The sequence below is a fragment of the Lepisosteus oculatus genome, chromosome 6 (genome assembly GCF_040954835.1).
Source record: "Lepisosteus oculatus isolate fLepOcu1 chromosome 6, fLepOcu1.hap2, whole genome shotgun sequence".
Classification (NCBI taxonomy): domain Eukaryota; kingdom Metazoa; phylum Chordata; class Actinopteri; order Semionotiformes; family Lepisosteidae; genus Lepisosteus; species Lepisosteus oculatus.
Genome location: NC_090701.1, coordinates 24,673,247 through 24,694,022, shown reverse-complemented (window position 1 = coordinate 24,694,022; position 20,776 = coordinate 24,673,247). Strand labels below are relative to the sequence as shown.

Sequence of the window (20,776 nt, the reverse complement as noted above, 5' to 3'; positions counted from 1 at the left end):
CAAGAGAAGGACCTGTCACCCATAGAGTGTAGACGGGCTTGGGAGACAGACAGGAAACCAAATTTATGAGATGAAAAAGAATGGTGTGAGATGGGATGCTAGTAAGTGAGACAGGGGCTGAGGTGCCAAGCCATGTACAGTCTTACAGGTGAGCATGAGGATTCTGAAGTCTACACGAAACCTGATAAGGAAGCCAGTGCAAGGACTTCAGGACAAGAGTGAAGTGACCACTGAAACACAAGACTTGGTCAGGATTCTGGCTGCTGAACTCTGGACAAATTGGAGTTTAGTGTGGATTTAGATAACCCAATCAGTAGGACGTTACAGTAATCAATTCGAGAGGAAACAAAAGTATTGGCCAATTTGACAACACAGGATATAATCTATATTTACACACTACATACATTTCTTTCACACAGCTCCTAAATGTTCATACCCACAATTGAGATTATTTTTGTAAAGTCAGATTCAGAAAAATAATACAAGTTGTAGCTCTTCTAAAACTTTGTTGTCCACATCCAGCAAAAGACTGATGAAGTTAAATTTGCTGTTATCACCTACAACCATATAGTTTTACTACATTACATTTAAACATTATTTTAATCATTTGTCTTATGAAACAGTATTAACAGAAAATTGGGTTCACTGGTAACCATATTTTAAAAAATAGGTCTTCTGGTGCCATCTTGTGGTTAATATGTATATTATTGTATATTACTGTAGTAATATAAGCCTTTCTACAGTGGTTCTCAACTTGTGGTACGGAGCGCCCCCAGGTGGCATGCCAGATGACCCTGGAAATTTGTTGTGTGCACTGAAATTGGGAATTATAAATTATGTAAAATTTTCGTCTGTAATTTACTTTTAATTTGTGTCAAATACAAACTAAGGTACGTACTTAGCTACCTCGATACAGCGCGCGCTAGTACTGGAGTGTTCATACTACTCTCGAGCTTTCAGAGCTCATCGCCACATTCGCCAACAGAACAAGTGATCAAAAATGAATACCTGGCAAAAATCAAGTATTATGTCATGGCTGTAAGGAATAGATGCCAAGAGTACTGACGCCCGCTCCGATAGATCACACACACCCGTTGAGAATGAGGAGGCCGCTAGGGTTTTACCATATTTGAACTTAATAAAAAAGGACACCCTGAGGAACATCCCTATTGCCCTATCTGGGAAGGGGTTGGGGATGGAGAGGGTTTTCAAAATATCCCACGTTTTATGTTTATTGGTAAAGTAACTGTGATTATGTTTAACTGTGTGAAATGCACAAGTCCCCTCTGCTGCAATAACAGTATCCTCTGTTTTGCTGCCAGAATTTACAAAATAATCTCATTTGGTTGTCCGACTCCTCTCCTCGAATTCCCTTTTTGTCTTTGAGTAAACATGGGCTTGCAAGTCAAGTACACCTTTATTTACCATGGAGATAAAAGTACCAGGCTTACACAGCAAGCATTCAGCTTCCCAGTCTTCTCTGCCACTTCGAAAACAGAAATTTATTTGAGTTCTGCTGTGAATTTACACTTTCGTTTTGGCATTGTGTTTGAGGGTAGGAAAACAAGAAACAAAATAGGGAGCTTCTGCATTGGAATGCTTCTGCATTGAACAGACGGAGTCAAGACACTAATATGGACGCCCGATTTCGCTCTCTCCTGACATAATCATACACGTACAGGACGAAAACTGAATGACAACGTACCGTAGGTCGCGAAGCGAACTTGAGAAGTTAAGACATTCTCTATCTTTAAAACTTTTGTTAATTATTCTTTATTGTGAAAATAATGGTGTCGAAATCCTGGATATTTGAAAAATCCCCCTGGACAGAGATATAAGGATCAAAATAGCAGACATGGCTGGGAAAATCCGGTTGTATGGTAACCCTATTGGCCACCGACACTAGCTCTGCTGCTGAACCTGACTACATTGTATTTTGATCTGCTGTATGCATTATAGATAGTATCCAAGGTTCTTACTTGTTCCACAACTGTAGACAATCAATCAACTTGAATAAAGGCTGCAGACCTTAAGGGAAATCCTGCTTTATGGTAATTTTTACTAATGAAATGTTTGTTATTCAGAGCATCTTCTTTATATGTGCTTTTAAAAGTCTGTTTATAATATTTTAACGACCATTTAAAAGTTTTTAAAAAGCTGCACATATACACTATTGTAACGCAACGGGGGTTCAGGCGGGCGCCCTTGCCGCCTTAGGTCGGCCCCACACCGTCAGGGGCGCAAATCCGGGACTTGCGCGTCACTCAACAGGGCTCAACAGCCCGGTGAGCCAAAGAGAGATCTCTCTACAGCCCTGTAGTCCTGCTATCACAGGGAAGGGCGGCGACGTCACCGCCCTGGTAAATCGGCTCTTACACACCCTGATGGCCGTATGCGTTACACTATTATAGGCAAAACATCAGTTTGAAAATTGAAAAGTTCAGATGTTCTGAGATAAAGCACTACTTTTAATCTAAGATTTAAAGTGTTGGTAGATGATTTCTCTAGATGATTAACTGAATCATTAAAAAAATCAGTTCTGCACAAGAAATTGCACTCAAGGAAAAAGGGCATGACTGTGTTCCTCTCAATAGTGTAACATAACATTACTACATTAAATGTTCCAAATGATAAACAATGTTACAGCCTTGTGTACAGCTCCACAACAGGCCTAATGCTAAAGCCACTGTATATGATCAATGTATAAATGGGGTACTATACAAAAGGCCATTAGTGAGCCTTGAAACGTAAATAATCTGTGAATCTAAAACATACTGTATTTTAAGTGCATAAGGGTCATTTGTGCAGAATCATGCGTTTTATGTCCTAGGAGACCAAACATAATGAGAGACTTAATAGTAACAATAATTATAGAAAGATAGACACTGTGCAGATAAGCTACAGGCTAATCACATTTAGAAAAGGAATAAAAAAAATGTATTCCATACTGAAAAGAGTATAAAAATAAAGACAAGGTTTCAGCCTGAAACATTGTGTTTTTCTTCTCTTTTCAGCATGACACCCGAAGAAGACTCCATAGCTGAAAAGTTGTGTTTATTTTCTTTTCTTTTCAGCATGGAATAAACCTTTACTTTGCAGCTTACGCATGCTGACGCGTCCTCTGGACGTGTTTCAGGAGGAAGGCGTCCTCCGCCAGATTCCTATCCGACAGGTAGCTCTCCACCTGTATCACTTAGAAAATGTAATTTAGAGTGTTTTCTTCACAAAGTGAATTCTTGGAGCAATAACATAAGATGAGCATTTTGAAGGTAAATTCATCATTGCTTTTCATTAAGAGTGCAAGGCTCTAGATCACTTAAAAGTTTAAACTTGTACAAAAATCAAATACTGACTAGGGGACACGGTGGCACAGTTGTTACATGGCTTCTCGGAAAACTGGCCCTGGTGTGAGTGTTTGTGTCTGCTTTGTGTTGGAATGGCATGAGGTTCAGAGTGTATCCTTCCAAGCGCCCATTTCATAATGTTGTATATTAAGGCTGAAAAAGGGGTTAAAATAATGTCTCTGTCAGGCTTGCTCTTGCTGGAGCACTGCGAAGTGAGTGAACAATGCCATGGTAGCCAGACACACCTCTAGCCACCTGTCAGTTAGTGCTGGTTGTCATTGATAAAATATCTGACTGGAGCCTGTGGGCAATAATCAAGCTCGTCTCAGGTGATTCCGGATATTTTATGTCTCCTCTGACAATGCTCTGGGCTCTGGTATGGGGTTTTTGCCATTGTGTTTAGGTCTGACCTAGTTTTGTTCCCGAGTTCCTGTGTGTTTTTCCCTGTTTCTCCTGTTGTGTTTCTCCCTGCATACTTGACCCTAGCTCCGCCCTGAATATGTCTCCGGATTTGCCCATTTGTACCTTGGAAATGTGAATTTCTTGTGCTACGAACCTAGCCCGCTTGGCTCAAGTGAGCTTGTGCAATTCCCTTCTTGCCTTTACTGTGCACCTCTGTGTCTCTAAAACTTTAAACCATGCATTGCAGTGGATCTGGACACTTTTGCTTGTCCTTTTTTATTTGCTGAGAAGCTGTCTTGTCCATTGATCCATTGATACAGTATATATGGTACACTTATTGAATATAGAAGAGCAGATAGGAAATTCTAGTTTTTAGGAACTTACCTGTTCCTCTATTATGAAAGTATAATCTTGTTAAAGAGTTTGATATTTATAAAAACAAACAAAGAAAAGGTTAAGACAAAGTTACCTTGCTTCAGGTTATTCTTTTTAAATAACACACATGGAACAACACAATACATTTCCACATTAGTGTCACCCTGAAAATGAGATGTAAGTGACAGCAAGATGCTACCATATTCAAGTGATTTAACTATAAGAAGAGAATGGAAGCTTCCGATATTGGTACCAGTGCTTTAGGTGCCTGGGCAGCAGCTGGATGACATTTTCAGTCAGAAATAATAGGGCATCCTGGACTGCAGGCCGGAGAAGCTTATCAGAAGGAAGTGAAAGTGTAAGCAGGCACATTTTCTCCTAAAATGACAAAGAATATCATTTTACAATCTACAGTCCATCTTAAGTGTTTTAAACATTTTTTCACATAATACATCTTCATAGAAATTTTAAAATGTGACTGAGATTTTTGCACTACCTTGGAATAGGGCACAGCTTGGCTAGAAAAGGTGTGAAACTGGCTGAGTTTCTCTAATGTGGCACTTAGTCTTTGATCTGTTTCACCGACCAGTTCAGTAGCTTCTTTCTTCAGCATTGCTAACCTGCAAGGAGGAGAGCTGTTATCATGCTATAACTTTTGAAAATCAATAGAGCTGCTCTAAAACACCCACAGAGATTGAAACATTTTCTGTAAGTATGTTTTCATCATTAGAAAAAAGTATAACAATAACATTAACTTTTATATTAAAAAAAGAACTTTTTCTTTAGTTAGTTAAAGGACTATTTTATTTTAGGGAATTATAGGGAATGAAAGACATTGTACGCTTACCAAAAGACGCTGCAAGACTTGGGCTCTCTCAGTTCATGCTTTAATTGTAACAGAAGTAAAGACAGACTAGTCTTATTTTTTGATGCCATTAAAGCATTAAGTAGAGTTTTAATTCTGACTTCACGGTTTCTGAAAAAATAATGCTAGTATAAATAAACTATTAATATACATAGACCTATAAGTATGCTAAAACTTAATTGGTATAAGGTGTTGAAGAAATGTCAATATTTAAAATAATACAGAAGAAAAACTGGGAAAATTTGTTTAAAAACATTAATTTTTAATAAAGGAAGACAAAAAACAATATGATTTCTTGCAGTATTATATAGTTTTGGTAAGCAATGAATTATGTGAATTATGTTTCGCAAACTTACTTTCTTTTCTCAATGATACCAGTCTCAATAAGGTTATTTGTAGAATTTTTTACTTCCAAAAACTCTGTCTTCACTCGTTGTAGTATATCAGTTTTATTCTTTTGTCTGATTAATAAATATAACATAAAATAATGATGAATAAAAATTAATAACCATCAGAAGGGAATATCTGTTTTTAGAAATAATAAAGCACAGGGATTAAAACTCTACAACAATTAATGTGCTCTTGGCAGAAAAATGAAAGAGCTCTCTGTGGAATCATAATAAATGAGTCAGATTCAACATTCTAAAATCACATGTAGTAGGCATATTCATATACATACTGTATACAGTACTGTGAAAAAGTAAGTACACCCCATGAAAAGGTGTGTGTTTTTGAACATATTTGCAGGTATGGATAGGTGATCAAGGTGATCAAATTTAACAAATAACATTGAATTTTCTTTGATTGCAAAGAATTTTCAACAAAAAAGTCAGAAATGCAATTGTCTGCTGTGGAAAAAATAAGTACACCCCTTTAACTTCAATAGCTGGTGTTGCCCCCTTTGGCAGAAATCACTTCTTGTAGGCATTTCTTGTGATTGTCTATCAGTCTCCTACTGTACATTGACTTAGATACATTTTTGCCCACTTCTTCCTACAGAACTCCTTCAACTGTATGATGCTTGAGGGCTTTCTGGCATGTACTGCCCACTTCAAGTCCCCCACATCATTTCTATGGGGTTAAAATCTGGGCATTAGTTACTCTCTAATGATGTTCTAGTCATTTGCACCTATTTTGGTGCACCTGATTCTTATTTTTAGGCATTTCATGCAATGATAAAGGTAGGGGTGTACTAACTTTTCCCCCACAAGAAAATTGCTGATTTCTGCTGATTTAGATAGTACAAATGAGTGCAAAATGTGACTTTTCAATGTTATTTTTAAAAATTAAATCAGCTTTAACTATCAGTATCGTTGAAATGACGATCAAATATCCTCTTGTCCAAAAGTGTTAAAAAAGACAAACCTTTTCATGGGGTGTACTTACTTTTTCACACCACTTTATTTGGACTTGAAAACAGGTGAACAGAAAGAAATCCTAGAGTACAGATAAAGGCTAAATATTTATATTAAGTAATGTAATTAGTGGAGTACCCCAGTGTCACACCATGTCCTGAGGAAGGCCAAAGTAGGTCCATTTTATAACAGAATGGCTCCACCGCAGAAGCACTCAAGTGAAATAAGTGCAGTTTATTTACAGTGCTCCCAGTCCCCCACACCAGAAAACAAAACCCCCAAAAAAGAAACAAAACTAATTCTTCAAATAAAAATAAATCTTCTTTTTCTTATTGCTTTCTCTCTGTTTTCAGTCACATTGACATACCAACAACCAACTCCCTCTTAGGCTGAGGAGCCATCTTAAATAGAATGTAAGCCCCTCCACCTCTGGAACAAACCATTTCTCCAATTCAATGCATGTGGTTTTTCCCATCTCCATAAATAAACCTTGAAAAGTGGGGTTAGGTTTGGCCTTCTGAGGCCACCATAGGCTGACCCACCCTGGAAGTACCTGCACCAAACAAACAGTGAGTATCATCCATTTTGAGAGCGCTCTCCATTCACACCACAATACTCACTCACTCATGCATGTTTTTAAGTATGTATGTTATGTATGTGAATGTATATGAAGTTAAGTAATAGCAGTTACTAGTCAAGCCCTGAGTGTGCACCCTCTGGAACTTATCTAGCAACTGCTCAATGGAAGGTGTATGAATAGTGTATTTTCCGTGCTATCTGTACCTCCTGACAGGCTTCTCTGTCACACCCAGGGATCTGTATTGATCACTACTCTTAGTTTAGTAAAGAAAAAGATGAGGATTAGTGAATGTTATTGGCTGTTAAAAGCAGCAGAGGTAATTTAAAAAATATTTATAGTAGGTTCACTTCAACACTAGGTGAAAACATGACAGGTGTTGTTTAATGTGGGTAATGACATATCATAAAAATCACAGCAAAATAATTGTGATCAATTTTGCTCACCACATTGCAACAGAATATTGCTATTTGGAATAAAGCCAGATGTGAGAAATCAGTTTCATACTGTAGGTAGTTTTAAAGGTAGCTTTAAAGCAATGTCTACTAAAAGAGGTTTGTTTTGAGCAGGGGACTATGACGACATCTGTAGTATTTTTAAGTATTCAATACTTAACTATTAAATCTTTATTTTGTTTTGTTTTAATAAAACTAAAAAAGAAAACAATATTTTGATCCAGAAAAGAACCTTGTAGATAGGGTGAAAATACATGTAAAATCTACCACAAAGGAGAACTACAGTATGCTAATGTTTTGAGAACCATATATACATAAAATGCTTAATTAACTGAAGAAACTAATTTTTTTACTCCAAAGAAATCGCTTTATGCAGTTTAAAGAGGATAAAAAAATCAGGCCAAATGTTGGCCCAGCAATTTAAGAGGAACATGGAAAGAAATGTTATTTCCTACATAACTAATTATTAATTGATAATCAATATTAGATTAATTCAACTTTTACAGTTTAATTCTTATTATAGTACTGATCTTGTGCTGATGATGTAGATACACAATAATTCCTGAAGGCTATTAAACTCCCTACTGTTTTATTCTCCTTCAGCTGAAGAGTCAAACAGACCAGATTCTCCTCTCTCATTGACTGAAATGTAGAAAGATTTACTCAGCATGTCTAATGGAAAATCACCAGGATTGGATGGTTTTCCAGCTGAAATTTAAAACAATTTTGGAATCTTCTCTCACCTACTTTATTTAATATGTTTAGTACTATTACCTCCACAAGTACTGTTAAGTTCTCCTAACACTGAATACAACTTTGATTTCTCTTATGCTTAAAAACATAAGAACCAGCCTACCAAACAAAAATAAAAAAGCATAAAAAATGCTGTGGTAAAAATAAAAAATAAAAAAGCATTAAAAATCCTTAAAATTACTTTAAAAATACTTCCAACTTACTTTTTTAAGAACTGATTCAACATAAAGACTCGTGTAGCATTTAACAATGCATCTACTTTTGTCTGTTTCTGTTTGACATGAAATAGCTTTAATTTGGTGTTAATTTACAACATTCAGGTAATACCCACCAAGGGGATTCCTGAGAATTTTAGATTAAATTATTAGGAATTGCTGATTATTAAACCCCCTGAAAAAACAATGCTTAAACTTATAGGTACTCACTTCTGTGGAATAGTTTCATGGGAAGCTGTAAAAAGAAAAACAAAGCATATAACCATTCTGATCACACTCCAATTTAGCAAAACATACATTTTTAAATACCATGTGCTCAATATCGTATTTAGCTTTAGTAATAAAGAAAAGCAAAAAATACAAGCAAATGAATTAGATTTAAATACTCATTTATTCAGCACTGCATAGCACTGTACTGGACCAGACTTATTCATCTTTATGCCTGGATATTTACGTGTTGTTGTTTTTTTCACTTATGGAAATTCAGACCTGTAGATTTTTGGTAACAATTTAACATTTTTTTTTCATATTGTCTCTCTACAGTGCTTTGTTGAGATCTTCTATTCTAACATTTTCAATTGCATTTTCTGTAAAGGTGGAACAAACAGACATCCAGAAACAAAACTTCATAATGGGTCCCTCTAAGTCTTCACAATGGTGACTTCACAGAAAGTCAACACAATTACCCTGCTTACTTCCATTATTTCAGTTGTGAGAACAGCATTTGTACCTGTGTAAAAATAGTGCATGACAAAGCTCATAGTGCACAGTGTTTAAGAAGGGATCAGGTGACACGGTCCACCTTTTCCATTACCTTGACCAAGTTCTTGTACTTGTAGTGTACCAGAGTGAACCTGGCTTGTCTCCCACTGGCTCTAAACATTACTTTCCCTACCAATACTCAACTATTAGTTTCTACTCTAAAATTCATGCAAACTTTGCCAGTCTGTTAATGTGATGTAAGACACCCTGAAAACATGTTCTTCACGGAAACTAACTGCTCTCATCCAGTAGCAGCATTAGCCATGGGGGCAAATCACTGGCATCTGTCTCCAGTTCCCGAAGTCCTGCCATCCTCCTGGGCCCAAGTAATAACTGTCTGTACCTGAAATGGATGACCCATAAGACACCTATTGGATTTGTTTTTCATATTATTTTATGAATTGATGTTGTTCTATTGAATTCAAGATGCTTTAACAGTTTTAATTATTTCAAACAGTCTGCTTTTTTCACACTTCATTTAATTTAGTGTATAGAGGCAATATCTGCTTCTGTAGAAGAGGTCCTAGGAGAAGTTTTTTAACATTTGTATTTTGAATCATCTTGATTTTTAAATGATGTCTTATTATTTAATAAGTAAAAACCTTACCCTGTGTATCTTATGGAAGCTGATTTTATTTCTGTAAAAGTCAAGAAAATGTAGGCATTAAGATGCATATTCTGACAGGACACTACTGGTGTTGCTGCAATAGTAATTCTGCCAAACATTTGATGTCTGTGCTTGGCCAAGGAGCCATGGTGTAAAGCTGATCTGTGGGATTATGCCTGGATGTTCTAAAAGTGGGGGTTAACCCCAGTTTTAACCACAGTGTTAACTGAAGAAAAATACTGTATTTCCTCATCGTCATAACTTTCTTACTTTTTATTAGTTCTAATCTATGTTGAAGCATGAGCATTTATTTTCAAATATGAATGCATTTAGTTCACAAACGTTTATACTGAATGTGTGTGCTGCACATATTAAATATATAAACATATACTGTAATAGGAGTTTTTTTTTTGTTCTATTAGAATTAGCATGAATATGTAACAATATATAGCAAGAAACCAGGACATTATAAAGTGGGTCCATCTTTGATATACCACAGATTAAGTGCCCAGCAGCTCAGTGTCCTTTGGTTGGCAATTCCAAGGTGAGGAACACATATTGTAAGAGGTGAACACAACAATGGAAATTCTCTCTCACTCAGTGCCTGGCATCCTGACAAGTTAACCAACCATTTGACTACAAACCCACTGTCTGAGCTGCAAGGAAATTAACTAGGGTTCAAGAAACTCTCGGCTAAGAGAGTATGTAAAAGAATTCTGTAGCAAGAGAAGCAACAAGCTCTCCAAATTCTAATTTTACCTTATCAACAAAATTAATACAGTTGGACATTTATTAACACACGTGATTATAAAAACAGTTTCATTATTTGATATATTATTAATATTTTATTTTCCTCTTCAACTCATGATAATGAGCTGGTGGAGATAGTTATTCCCTTTTTAACTATTCCTGCTCAGCAATCATAATATAAAGCCTGTGTATCTGTGCACAATTTGACTGGACTTGGTCTATAAATATCTTGTCTTATCTTGAGAGTAAGACTGTTACTACTGCACTGTGCCTCCTAGTTTGAACCTGTTAATTGGAACAATACTTTATAAACAATTCTTATTTAGTATTCAAGTATATTTTGAAAGTTACTCTATATTAAAAGGCTTTAATGTTTTGCCAGATTTTCTGATGGTAAATTGAATTACAGTATGAATTGCATTGTAATGCCCAAATGTTTTGTTTGGTGGGTGTGTGAATACTGGGAGCTGAGGGTGGTATGGATGTGAATTGCCTTGAAGGGCCAGTGACACCTCAGTGATGACTGGTTTTCCTCTTAACATAAGCGCTAAGCAATTGCCACACCATTCATGAGTAATGTGTGGGGTTGCAAACAGGTTTGACTGGACCTTTGGTTGAAAGGGGGGCCTGAAAATAGGATGAGATGGAACAATACTGTGCATCACTTGGCCATATAAAACATACACTTGGCCATATCTGGACAGCACCTTGCTGAAGGAACCACGGGCAGCGACTCTGCCCACGCAAACTTCCCACCTAGAGGGGAAGAGTCAGGAGCTTCTGTTATGAAAGGCTCCCAAAGGCTGGGACCTTTGGAAGAAGTACGTTTTACAGGGCAGATTACGGCATTGGATGCGGGACAGAACTTAAACAACGGGGACTGGAAGCAGTGAAGGAAGACCTTGTTATCGTCTTTCTGAACAATCTTCCCCAAACTGGACTCGGGGACAAACCAGGTAGAGGGAGGAAGCACCAGGGATACATTATTCCGGATGTCCAGGATTGGAAAACATACCTAAGGAACTTCACAAAGAACAGAACTACAGAACTGCATAATTTTGGGACATTTGTTGAGCAACTAGGGTCCAAAGTGGTTCTTGCGGCCACTCTGGAATGAGTGTCTTTTACCATTGAGTTTTTATTATAATGTACTCTGTGTTGAGTGGAAAAAAGGGCACTCTAGCTTATCTGGTGATTCTGGGAGATGAAAAGAACCTGTAGCAAGGAAGTAAGGGGCCCAGAACTCTTTATAATTGACAGGTGGCATAGTCATGTACAAGGCAGAAATAGTTCTTGTTTGAAAGGTCACCTTACAGTGACATTAGCTCACTTGCTTTTTGTGAATGCATTTAAAAAATTTAAAAATCACATTTCCCTAATTGATGAGATAAGTAGCTGCTGTTCTTGTCCTGAGAGGAACATATGAATGTATTACCTGTGAAAATGAATTGAACTGGTGCAGTGACAAAATGAATTGAACTGGTGCAGTGAGATTTTAATTAAGGTTCTACCAAACATGGAACACTCTAACTGCCTTGATGTACAGGTGAATATTTTGAGTGACAACATCCATTCTTACCTGAATCAGGATGGATGAACGTTTCCCATATATCTGGAGTGATACTCTGGCTGTCTTCAGATGCCAGGGAAAATGACCTTTGCTGTCTTTTGGTATTTGGTGGAGGAATAGAGCTGAAATCCAAAGAAACCAGTTGCAAGTTAACTAGTTTCCGCAGAGGATAATGTTCAACACATCCACCAAAAGGAAGTACCAAAACATGCTTAATGGCTGTTTTCTTGTGAACAAGCCAAGAGGCTTCTAAGCTAACATTAATGTTGAAGTTGCTCTTGGCCCATGGGTTGTAATCCAGTTATAAGATAAAACTGCATGAAGGACAATATGCTGATGGTGAGGTCTGTGCAGCAGTTCTGATTTTAATATCTTTAGTTGAAATAACCATCATTTAGAAAAGTTAATCTGTTACCTAGTTACCTTGCTGAGCTTCTAGGAAGAATCTCGGTTTCTTTCATTATACCTTTTACATATGCAGGAGAGAGAGGGACCTAGAAAAAAATATTGAGCACTTATATACTTATTGATAAATGTAAAATATGTACATCACTTTTTATGACTATTAAATAATTTTCTATGCCTAGAAGTTTTAGACAGTAAGAATAATAGTGTGTTTAGAAGCAATTGTATGTTTTTTATTTTGAATACAAGATTTACCTGCCAGGATTCTGTGATAAATTATATTAATCTTGCAGTACACTATACACAAATTATATGCAACTTTTTTAAAAATTAAAAAAACAGCTGGTGTAAGAATGATGTTTATGAATATACATATATATTTTAAAATACACAAATATATACTGTACAGTATTGTTCTTTATATCTCAAGAGACCTGAGTAAAACATGTGTACAAGATACAGGACATTCAGCAGTGTTTCATTGTTACATGCAGGGATAATAAGATTGTAATGTGTACAAGTTACCTCTGATCAAGACTTGAATGCTATAGGTTACTTTATAGATGAATGCAGATCATTTAGAACCCTTGATCTGCTCCTAATGGATAAGGATCTAAATTCAATCTGAATACACAACTCACCATAGTCTTCAGGTCTCTGTTCTTCATGTTTGTTATCCCACATAGCATCATGTAAATCCACTGGAGCTTCTCTGCAACATGCTCCTGTTTTCTAATCGACACATTCCTATATACACATACAGCAGTTAAATATGTCAGTTTAATGAGGCAGTTCAATGAGTTCAATCAGATTATACATCTGATGATAATATAGGAGTGTGGACTTCTCTATATTATGATAGAGCATAAAAGATAGAGCATTTCTATCCATGTCCATATTTTATGGTGTTTGTCCTCTTCATAGAATGCAGGGAATATAGATCCATGTACTGCAAATACTACAACAAAGATTTCAATAATGTGGCAGTGTTATCATGAGCAAAGACTACACTATCACATTTCTTTGTTTATATTTATTACATTTTATCCAGTGTAATAATTTTAAGTCATTACCTAAGTCTGTACTCCTCCTCAGGGTCAATTGCTTGTGTATTAATTGACATAGTGCATGTCTTCCCAGAGTCTTTACTACCTGTAGAGAGGTAAACCACATGTAATTGGTCTTCCGAGGCTTGGAAATGAACCAGATTATAAACATAACCTATTAAACCTGGGGATTTTAAGACAATAGATTTACTGTGTACTATCCATATCACAAAGCTAACAAAAGTAAAGAGTGATTTGTCTTCCTATACCTTTTACCACAACTGTAATCCTATTGTAGTGGGAATAGAAGTGACTCTTCAGTTCAATTATTATCCTTATACTTTTACTTCTGAGTGTACACTATACATCGAAATTGAGATAATATTTTGAAATGGTAATACAGCTATGGTATTAAGGATTTCCTGTCGATTTACAAACCTGACAAATTCTGTTCACTGGGTGTTTTGGAGGACAAAATCTTCTTTGCTGAAAATGATGGATTTGCCTTTTTAAGTAAAAAAAAATATAACACTTGCTAATCCTTATCTTCATACTTTCTATATATAACTTACATAACAATAAAGTAAGACATTTCAAACTTCATTGCACAAGTTATTATGGATTTTATAACATTTTGAAACTACAAATTCCAGACCACTCTTGCTTCATCCAAACCATCTCAAAATCTCACCATCTTCAGAAATAAGGACTACATCACAGTTTTTTAGAAATGTTGCTACCATCTAAAACATCCACACCAGGGTTTTTAAGCATACTGCCAGAGGTCGTCCTGTGTGTAAGGCATGCTTCATCCAAACCATCTCCTCCAAATAAGTTTTCAGAAGGAAGAAACCGTTGCTGGCCTGCAAGTGAATCATCTTGGTAGGAGGTTTGACTTTTTCATCCTGTTAATAATAATAATAATAATAATCCATATCACCCTGCATCACACAACTGGCAACCCACTGAAGCAAAGCAGCTGTGAGCCTGGTCAGTACATGGATGGGCTGGATGGGAAACCTAAGGTTGCTGTTGGAAGTGGTGTCAATGGGGCCAGTGGGGGGCGCTCACCATGCGGTCTGTATGGGTCCTAATGCCTGGGTATAGTGACGGGGACACTATACTGCAAAATGGCACCGTCCTTCAGATGAGGAATAAAACCAAGGTTCTGACTCTGTCCTCATTAAAAATCCCAGGGTGTAATTTTGAAAAAAGTACAGTAGGTGTGTTACCCCGGTATTCTGGCCAAATTTTCCATTGGCCCAATAATCCCATAATAACACTAATAATCCCCATCTATGAATTGGCATCATCGCTCTGTTCTCCCCATTGATAGTTGATGGGTGGTGAGCATTCTGGCACACTATGGCTGCCGTTGCATCATTCAGTTGGATGCTGCACATTGGTGGTGGAGGGGAGTCCTGGGACATTAAGACACACAAAGACCGCAGGATGTGTTCTCCGTACTGGTCCCACTGACACCTTTTCCAGCAGTAACCTTAGCATTTCCAGGAGGTCTTCCATCTAGGTACTGGCTTCACTTCAGTGTGTTGCCAGTTGTGAGTTGCAGGGTTATATAGCTGGTGGTAATGTGTATAGTGCTCCAAGGGGATTAATCTGCCAAAGATTTCTCAGTTCCCAGCAAAACAATTACTCACTTGCAAAGATACATACATGACGTGTAGGTTTTCATTTTTTAATTTTCTTTGTAGAATAAAAATATTACCCCTTTTCCCTTACCTTTTTGGCTTTCTCTTGGCTAAATTTGCTCAAGGTCACAGAACTGCCTGCTGTCTTGACATATTTCTTTTCAAGCTGTTTCTGTTTTGTTTTTTTAAAACAAATATATAGACATTAACAACAAGAAGAGCATTGGTCCTGGAGAAATCTTAATCCCACATTGTTACACTAAAATACATAATAGTCACACTGCCTGACTGTGCAATCTGAGAGTCTGGCAGGATTTACTCAGTCTGTGGCAGAAAAGAAGGTAAAGGCAGCTCCTGTTGTCCCTCAGTTCAATACAATTTATTTTTGTATAGCACCTTTCACGTCAAGGTTACCCCAAAGCATGTAACAAAGCTGTGTGACAGTACATGACATTACAATACAGAAAGAGAAAAAGCCAGAAGACAACGGAGGAGAGGAACCAAAAACTCCTCTGTAAGAACAAATACCTCTAGGGGTCCAAGGTCAACTGGCTGCCCAACCCCTCTGGGCACGCTAACATTATACAATTAAGTTGTAGAATGTTGCAATGCACTGTATAATGTTGCAGTTGCAATGCTGTTCAGTTGTATTTCTCAGAATTTCTCAGACAGATACTCTTGATAATTACATCTTTCAGAATTATATATCGGAAAACATTATAACATTTAACATAATTATACCTTAAAAACGGATATTATATAAACCCATATATATATATACAAAATTTTTTTTTTTTCATCAACTATGTACAGCAGAAATTCGGAAGGATACAACAGATTCTGTCAAATCTGACAAATAGATTTTTTGTCAGATAAAGTTTTCATGTACCCAAATAAGAAATGATAATGATAAGAAACCTTCTAAGGTTGGTATACAAAAACCCAAGATGATGCCATATAGTGTGAATATCAGAACCCTTTTTCATTGTGAAAAAGTCAGCTTAGGAATTCAGTCATGATTGCACAATGACACTTTGGTTTGGTATAATGAGATATGTTATACACAATAGAAGGTCATTTGGCCCACCTAGCATTTTTGTAGAAAGACGGACATTTGCAATGAACAGGAACTTTTTACTGAAAAACGCACAATAAAGCAGTTTCAAACATGTTCCCTGAGATCCATAGTCTAGAGCTATTTTAGCGACCTTTCACCTGATCTAAATCTATATGGATTTTACCTTAGCGGATACTTGAACAACTAAGCATTTCCACTGCATACTTGTGCAATGTGATTTGATATTTTGATACAAGAATGCAAATTTCAAGATGATTTGGATTGTTTAATGTTACTAATAATGTAAGACCATTAACACAAAACTTTCAAGTGTCTTCATCCATACATCTACAATTTTAGCATTTAATGCTTCCTGTTTCTTAAAAGGCAGATAGTTTAAACTGAATATTAGAAATCATGGTTTTATCCTGTATACTTTTTGACAGCTCCATTCTGATCTTGAACAAAATGTTAATTAAACATCAATCATCAAGAAAATCTCTGATATAGTGTTTCGAGAAAAAACACTTTAGAGGAATGGTTTGCTCTTCTTTACTAATTCTAAAACTAAAGTACCTGTTTTTACACATGCTCTGTCATTTGTCAAGTGAAATTTGGTGCATCAATCCTTTTAGTTTTCACTCACTCTGAGTTGCTCCTGATCCTCAGAGGTCAGACAGTAGGAAAATAAATCAACATTGTCCAGGCTTACAGTCCCAACATTCTGATATGCTCTTAGAGTGAAGAAGAGAAACACAGTGCAGTAAATGAGGAAATATTAGTTTAATATCAACATATTAGAAAAATGTGAGCATATCTTTTTATACTGAGAACATACTAAGAAACTGTTTTTTACATAATGAAATAAATGATTTGTACATTTTATAAGAAGTGATGAGCAATATTTTTGTTTGTTTTTTCCACAAAGGATTTAGTAGCTAGGAGGAAAACATAAAATAATAAAAAAACTAAATTTTCTAATTAAAGTAAAAAATTCTAAAATTGAAGAAATGAAAGTTAAGAAGAAATGTTTCTTATATACAGTAATATTACATATTAACACTATTTATTAACAATATTAACAAATTACTTATCAGCAGGAGTGAAGAATCCATTGCTCAGTAGATCTTTTCTCCTATCATAATTCTGCTTCTTCTGTTGCTCATGTGGAAGGAGATATGTAGTGTCGTTTCTAGTTGTCACCTTCACCGGGACATAACCCTGATCTTTGAATACACAATATTTCTTTAAAATATATGCTTATAATAATCATCGTAAATTAATATGTATTAGAAACTAACCTTTCTACAGTTTTACACACCTACTATGCTTTTAAAAATTCCCCTTTTATAATCCATCTTCTTTTGAATATTGGATAGTGTTTCTTCTGAGCCTTGTTTGCTTTTCAGATTTTGGATTTCTTGGCCAAATAACAAAAGGTACTCTGTCTTTTAGTTTTTCTGATGATATTTATATTTGATTATGGCATGAACACGAATTTCTAACCACCTTGATTTAAAAAATGATCACTTAAGTATGTGTAAAAATGATGGACTATCATGAAGCAGTATTAAAAAAAGAGTACTGTACTGTTTTATCCTACATATTTTATGTAAAGACAAAATAAGAACAATATGCCCACCTGTTTTCAAATTTGTGGAAAACCTTTGCCTTATAAAATTAATGAGTTCCTGGTCTCTGCCGCTCAAAGGCTGGTCCAGGTGAGCTGCTATTCTTCGTATTACTTCAGCCATGTCACCCCTCCTGTAATGTTACAGGTACCTTCTGTAAAATAACATACTTTGTGTCTACATACGTGTGATTCTTTCATAGTTCTCGTCTTTGAAGCCTATTTGAGAGATTTTTTTTTTATTTTGAGAATTTTGAAAGATGGATTCTAGTGGATTTCTACATACTTCACCTCAAGGGCTATTATACAACAGAAACATAACAACTAATACCTTTGCCTACTTATCAGGATCCCTATGAAAGCTTTAATCAAAGAAATAGAGTACTCTACTGTTTTTATGTATATTTTATGGGCTTTCCAAATATGTGCATCCAGAAGGATTATTCCTAAAAGTACCAAAAAGCTGCACCGAATGTATTTAATAATATTTTGATTTTCTTATATTGTTTCTCAGCTAAACTTGCATTAAGTTGACTTCAGAAACTTGTAGTTATTTCCACACTTTCTTAGGGGGAGGTGTACCTTAGTGGGTGAGCCTTTGTACAGATTATGTCAGATTAGCAATCTCTATATGAGTTTGGGTTCTAATACAACAGTCCCTAAATCCCTATTACAGACACTAGTGTTTTACCCTTTAATGATGCAGTGTGTTCTGCTTGTTCCACCAGATTTATAAATGGGGACACGAATGTATTTGCGTTTTTGTTTAAATCTTAATTGGAGTGTCATTCACAACCCATGTATAGTGGTGTTCTTTTAATTTTATCTTTTTCTGTCAATTCAAGTCTTTTTTCTGTCAGTAATGTTCTGCAACATCAAGAGTAAAATGCAAGCACTAACTACTGTACATACTTTAGAAAAACGCTTTATTTTTCTAAATCTAACCACATCATGGTCATGTTCTATAACTTAGTTTGTTCTTCCTCAGAAGGATGTGTTCCCTTGGACTCTTTAATGGCACCTTGGTATTTATAAAAACCTTTAAAACTGTCTACCAGTTATGGAAACCATATACTGAAATATTTGGGGCTCCTGAATGTAAACACAGGTTTATAACATACTGACAGATGCATATCAGGGATGATCAAACTAAATCTCTTCCAGAAAAGGACCCACAATTTAAATTCAAGTCTGTAAATATTATAAATAATGCAGCAAATAGTCTTAAAAACAAAACTTCAGGTCAAAAAATCTCTCTACATCAACAGCCTGTTATAGCAAATCCATTAGAGTGCTGATCTGGGATGTTCCACTTGTAAAGAATTTTGGGGTTTGTTTCTGCAAACCCCACTTGAATCTGGACCTTCTAATTACCAGAGGTTGGGAGTAACAGAGTCATGGTCTTAGGGGGTAGGGTTTAGGAGTGGCGTGGGACTCAGTAGTCTATGTGAGTCAAGGGATGGGCCTTTCTTTCCTGCTTTAGAGGCCTGAAGATGGAGCTGGGAGCCAAAGCATAATGAGCACATTCTTTGTCATTTGTGAACAGGAATCCTTTGGCACCTTCAGAACCCATCAGTACTACAGTATTGAGAAAAGGTCATCTTAATTAATTAATTACGATTCTATAGAATCTTGATGTTTAAGTTTTAGTCATTGATATATTTGTGCTATGGAGATGAGTCCAGTCTTAAGCTTCACCTTAGATTTAGATCAATCTAAGACTATTGGCTTATTCACTGTTTTTTGTCCACCATAAACCCATAGAATAATTTCTATAATTTCTTAAATTTATTTTAAAAATTACAAAACTTTTAAGAGAATCGACGCTTTTCAAAACGTTATCAAATACCACCTTATTAAAAACTACATTCTCTAGATGCATGTAGATACAGTATATATTAATATTATTTTAAGGCATTGTTTCTACATACAGTAAGTCGCTAATTGTTCCTGCGTTGTTCAAAAACTTAATTTCGCCACTTCTTTGATTTAGTACGATTCGTTTATCTACAATGCGATGGTCGCCCAAAATAATAATAAATCCTGGGTTCTATGCTTTTTAAGGACTGTTTTAGAAAATAGCTTTATATTTAATTCTGTACCTTAGTCATGGCGGGGATTAACAACTCTTCAAATGATTTTTTTTTTTGAAAATAAGCAAGTACCAAAGATGTAGCGAGCAAACGCGCGAGCGGAAATCCCCGTGGCCATTGAGTCGGGACATACAGTACAGTGCTAACGGCCGTTAGAGCCAGCAATGGGAGATCTGAGAATTGATATATTTTTTTAATTTAATCTTAAACAAAGTTAAGTAATTTGTTTACTCAATCATTATTGTTTTCATTTATTACTATTTATTTAATTATTTCATTTATTTATTATATTTACTTAATTTACTATTGTCGCCTGTAAATATATTTGTTTCAAATGACCGTAACGTACTGTACTGTACAGTACGAGGCTGAAGTCGGTTTCTTAATTCGCCAGCTTCTAATTCGTGTTTTTTCGTTCCACCTTAAATGCTGCTGCTGTGACGTTATGTCGCCTTTCGCCTGTAGATGACTCTCTACAGTCTTTTTAAAATGCACTTATCCGGATGGATAACTGTGCATGTCCTCAGTAAAGGGTAATATGTAAGTAAATAGCGACTGTCCAAATTGCATTCCAGAAAATCGAAAACCAATTTTCAAAACTCACAATAACACATGCTGGCATGTTAGACAACGAGTAAATAAGACAAACGAGTAAAAGGCAAAACGTGAATTCACTGGCACTTTCTGCAAATTTACCACGACCTTGTCTTCTGATCATTAAAAGTCTCAAAGTATTGTATTTTACAAGACATTTTAATATAGCAGTATTTAATGGGAAATTTAGAACATGGCGTATGAGAATATGTGGGTAACCGAGGATGAGCAAAGGGCGATGGGACTTTCTGCTCATTGCTGTGAACCTCACA

At 36.0% G+C, this 20,776-nt stretch overlaps 2 protein-coding genes across 2 annotated transcripts; both read right to left on the bottom strand.

The window, feature by feature from the left end:
* Positions 1 to 4,200: 4,200 nt before the first annotated feature.
* On the bottom strand, positions 4,201 to 9,424 carry LOC107078233 (uncharacterized). The gene is made up of 6 exons (XM_015354359.2): positions 9,340 to 9,424; positions 8,552 to 8,576; positions 5,343 to 5,447; positions 4,969 to 5,097; positions 4,618 to 4,741; positions 4,201 to 4,499 (listed from the first exon to the last, which is right to left on the bottom strand). The coding sequence occupies exons 1-6, from the start codon at positions 9,413 to 9,415 to the stop codon at positions 4,335 to 4,337; spliced, it is 624 nt and encodes a 207-aa protein (XP_015209845.2). The 5' UTR covers positions 9,416 to 9,424; the 3' UTR covers positions 4,201 to 4,334.
* Positions 9,425 to 9,706: 282 nt separating this feature from the next.
* Positions 9,707 to 19,977, bottom strand: LOC107078245 (uncharacterized). Its single transcript, XM_069190831.1, has 12 exons — positions 19,920 to 19,977; positions 17,830 to 17,972; positions 17,278 to 17,413; positions 16,834 to 16,921; positions 15,222 to 15,302; positions 14,258 to 14,386; positions 13,920 to 13,986; positions 13,509 to 13,587; positions 13,077 to 13,182; positions 12,454 to 12,524; positions 12,040 to 12,152; positions 9,707 to 9,741 (listed from the first exon to the last, which is right to left on the bottom strand). The coding sequence occupies exons 2-12, from the start codon at positions 17,939 to 17,941 to the stop codon at positions 9,707 to 9,709; spliced, it is 1,017 nt and encodes a 338-aa protein (XP_069046932.1). The 5' UTR covers positions 17,942 to 17,972; positions 19,920 to 19,977.
* Positions 19,978 to 20,776: the final 799 nt, after the last annotated feature.

Excerpts from the sequence above, each read along its gene's own strand:
- LOC107078233 (XM_015354359.2), bottom strand. The coding sequence starts at position 9,415 with ATGGCAGGACTTCGGGAACTGGAGACAGATGCCAGTGATTTGCCCCCA. Across the intron at positions 8,577-9,339 it reads GCTGCTACTGGATGAGAGCA|CTTCCCATGAAACTATTCCA; the intron begins GTTAGTTTCCGT and ends TTCTTTTTACAG. Across the intron at positions 4,500-4,617 it reads AAGCTGTGCCCTATTCCAAG|GAGAAAATGTGCCTGCTTAC; the intron begins GTAGTGCAAAAA and ends TTGTCATTTTAG.
- LOC107078245 (XM_069190831.1), bottom strand. The coding sequence starts at position 17,941 with ATGGCTGAAGTAATACGAAGAATAGCAGCTCACCTGGACCAGCCTTTG. Across the intron at positions 13,987-14,257 it reads ACACAGGACGACCTCTGGCA|GCAAATCCATCATTTTCAGC; the intron begins GTATGCTTAAAA and ends TTACTTAAAAAG. Across the intron at positions 13,183-13,508 it reads GAGGAGGAGTACAGACTTAG|GAATGTGTCGATTAGAAAAC; the intron begins GTAATGACTTAA and ends ATGTGTATATAG.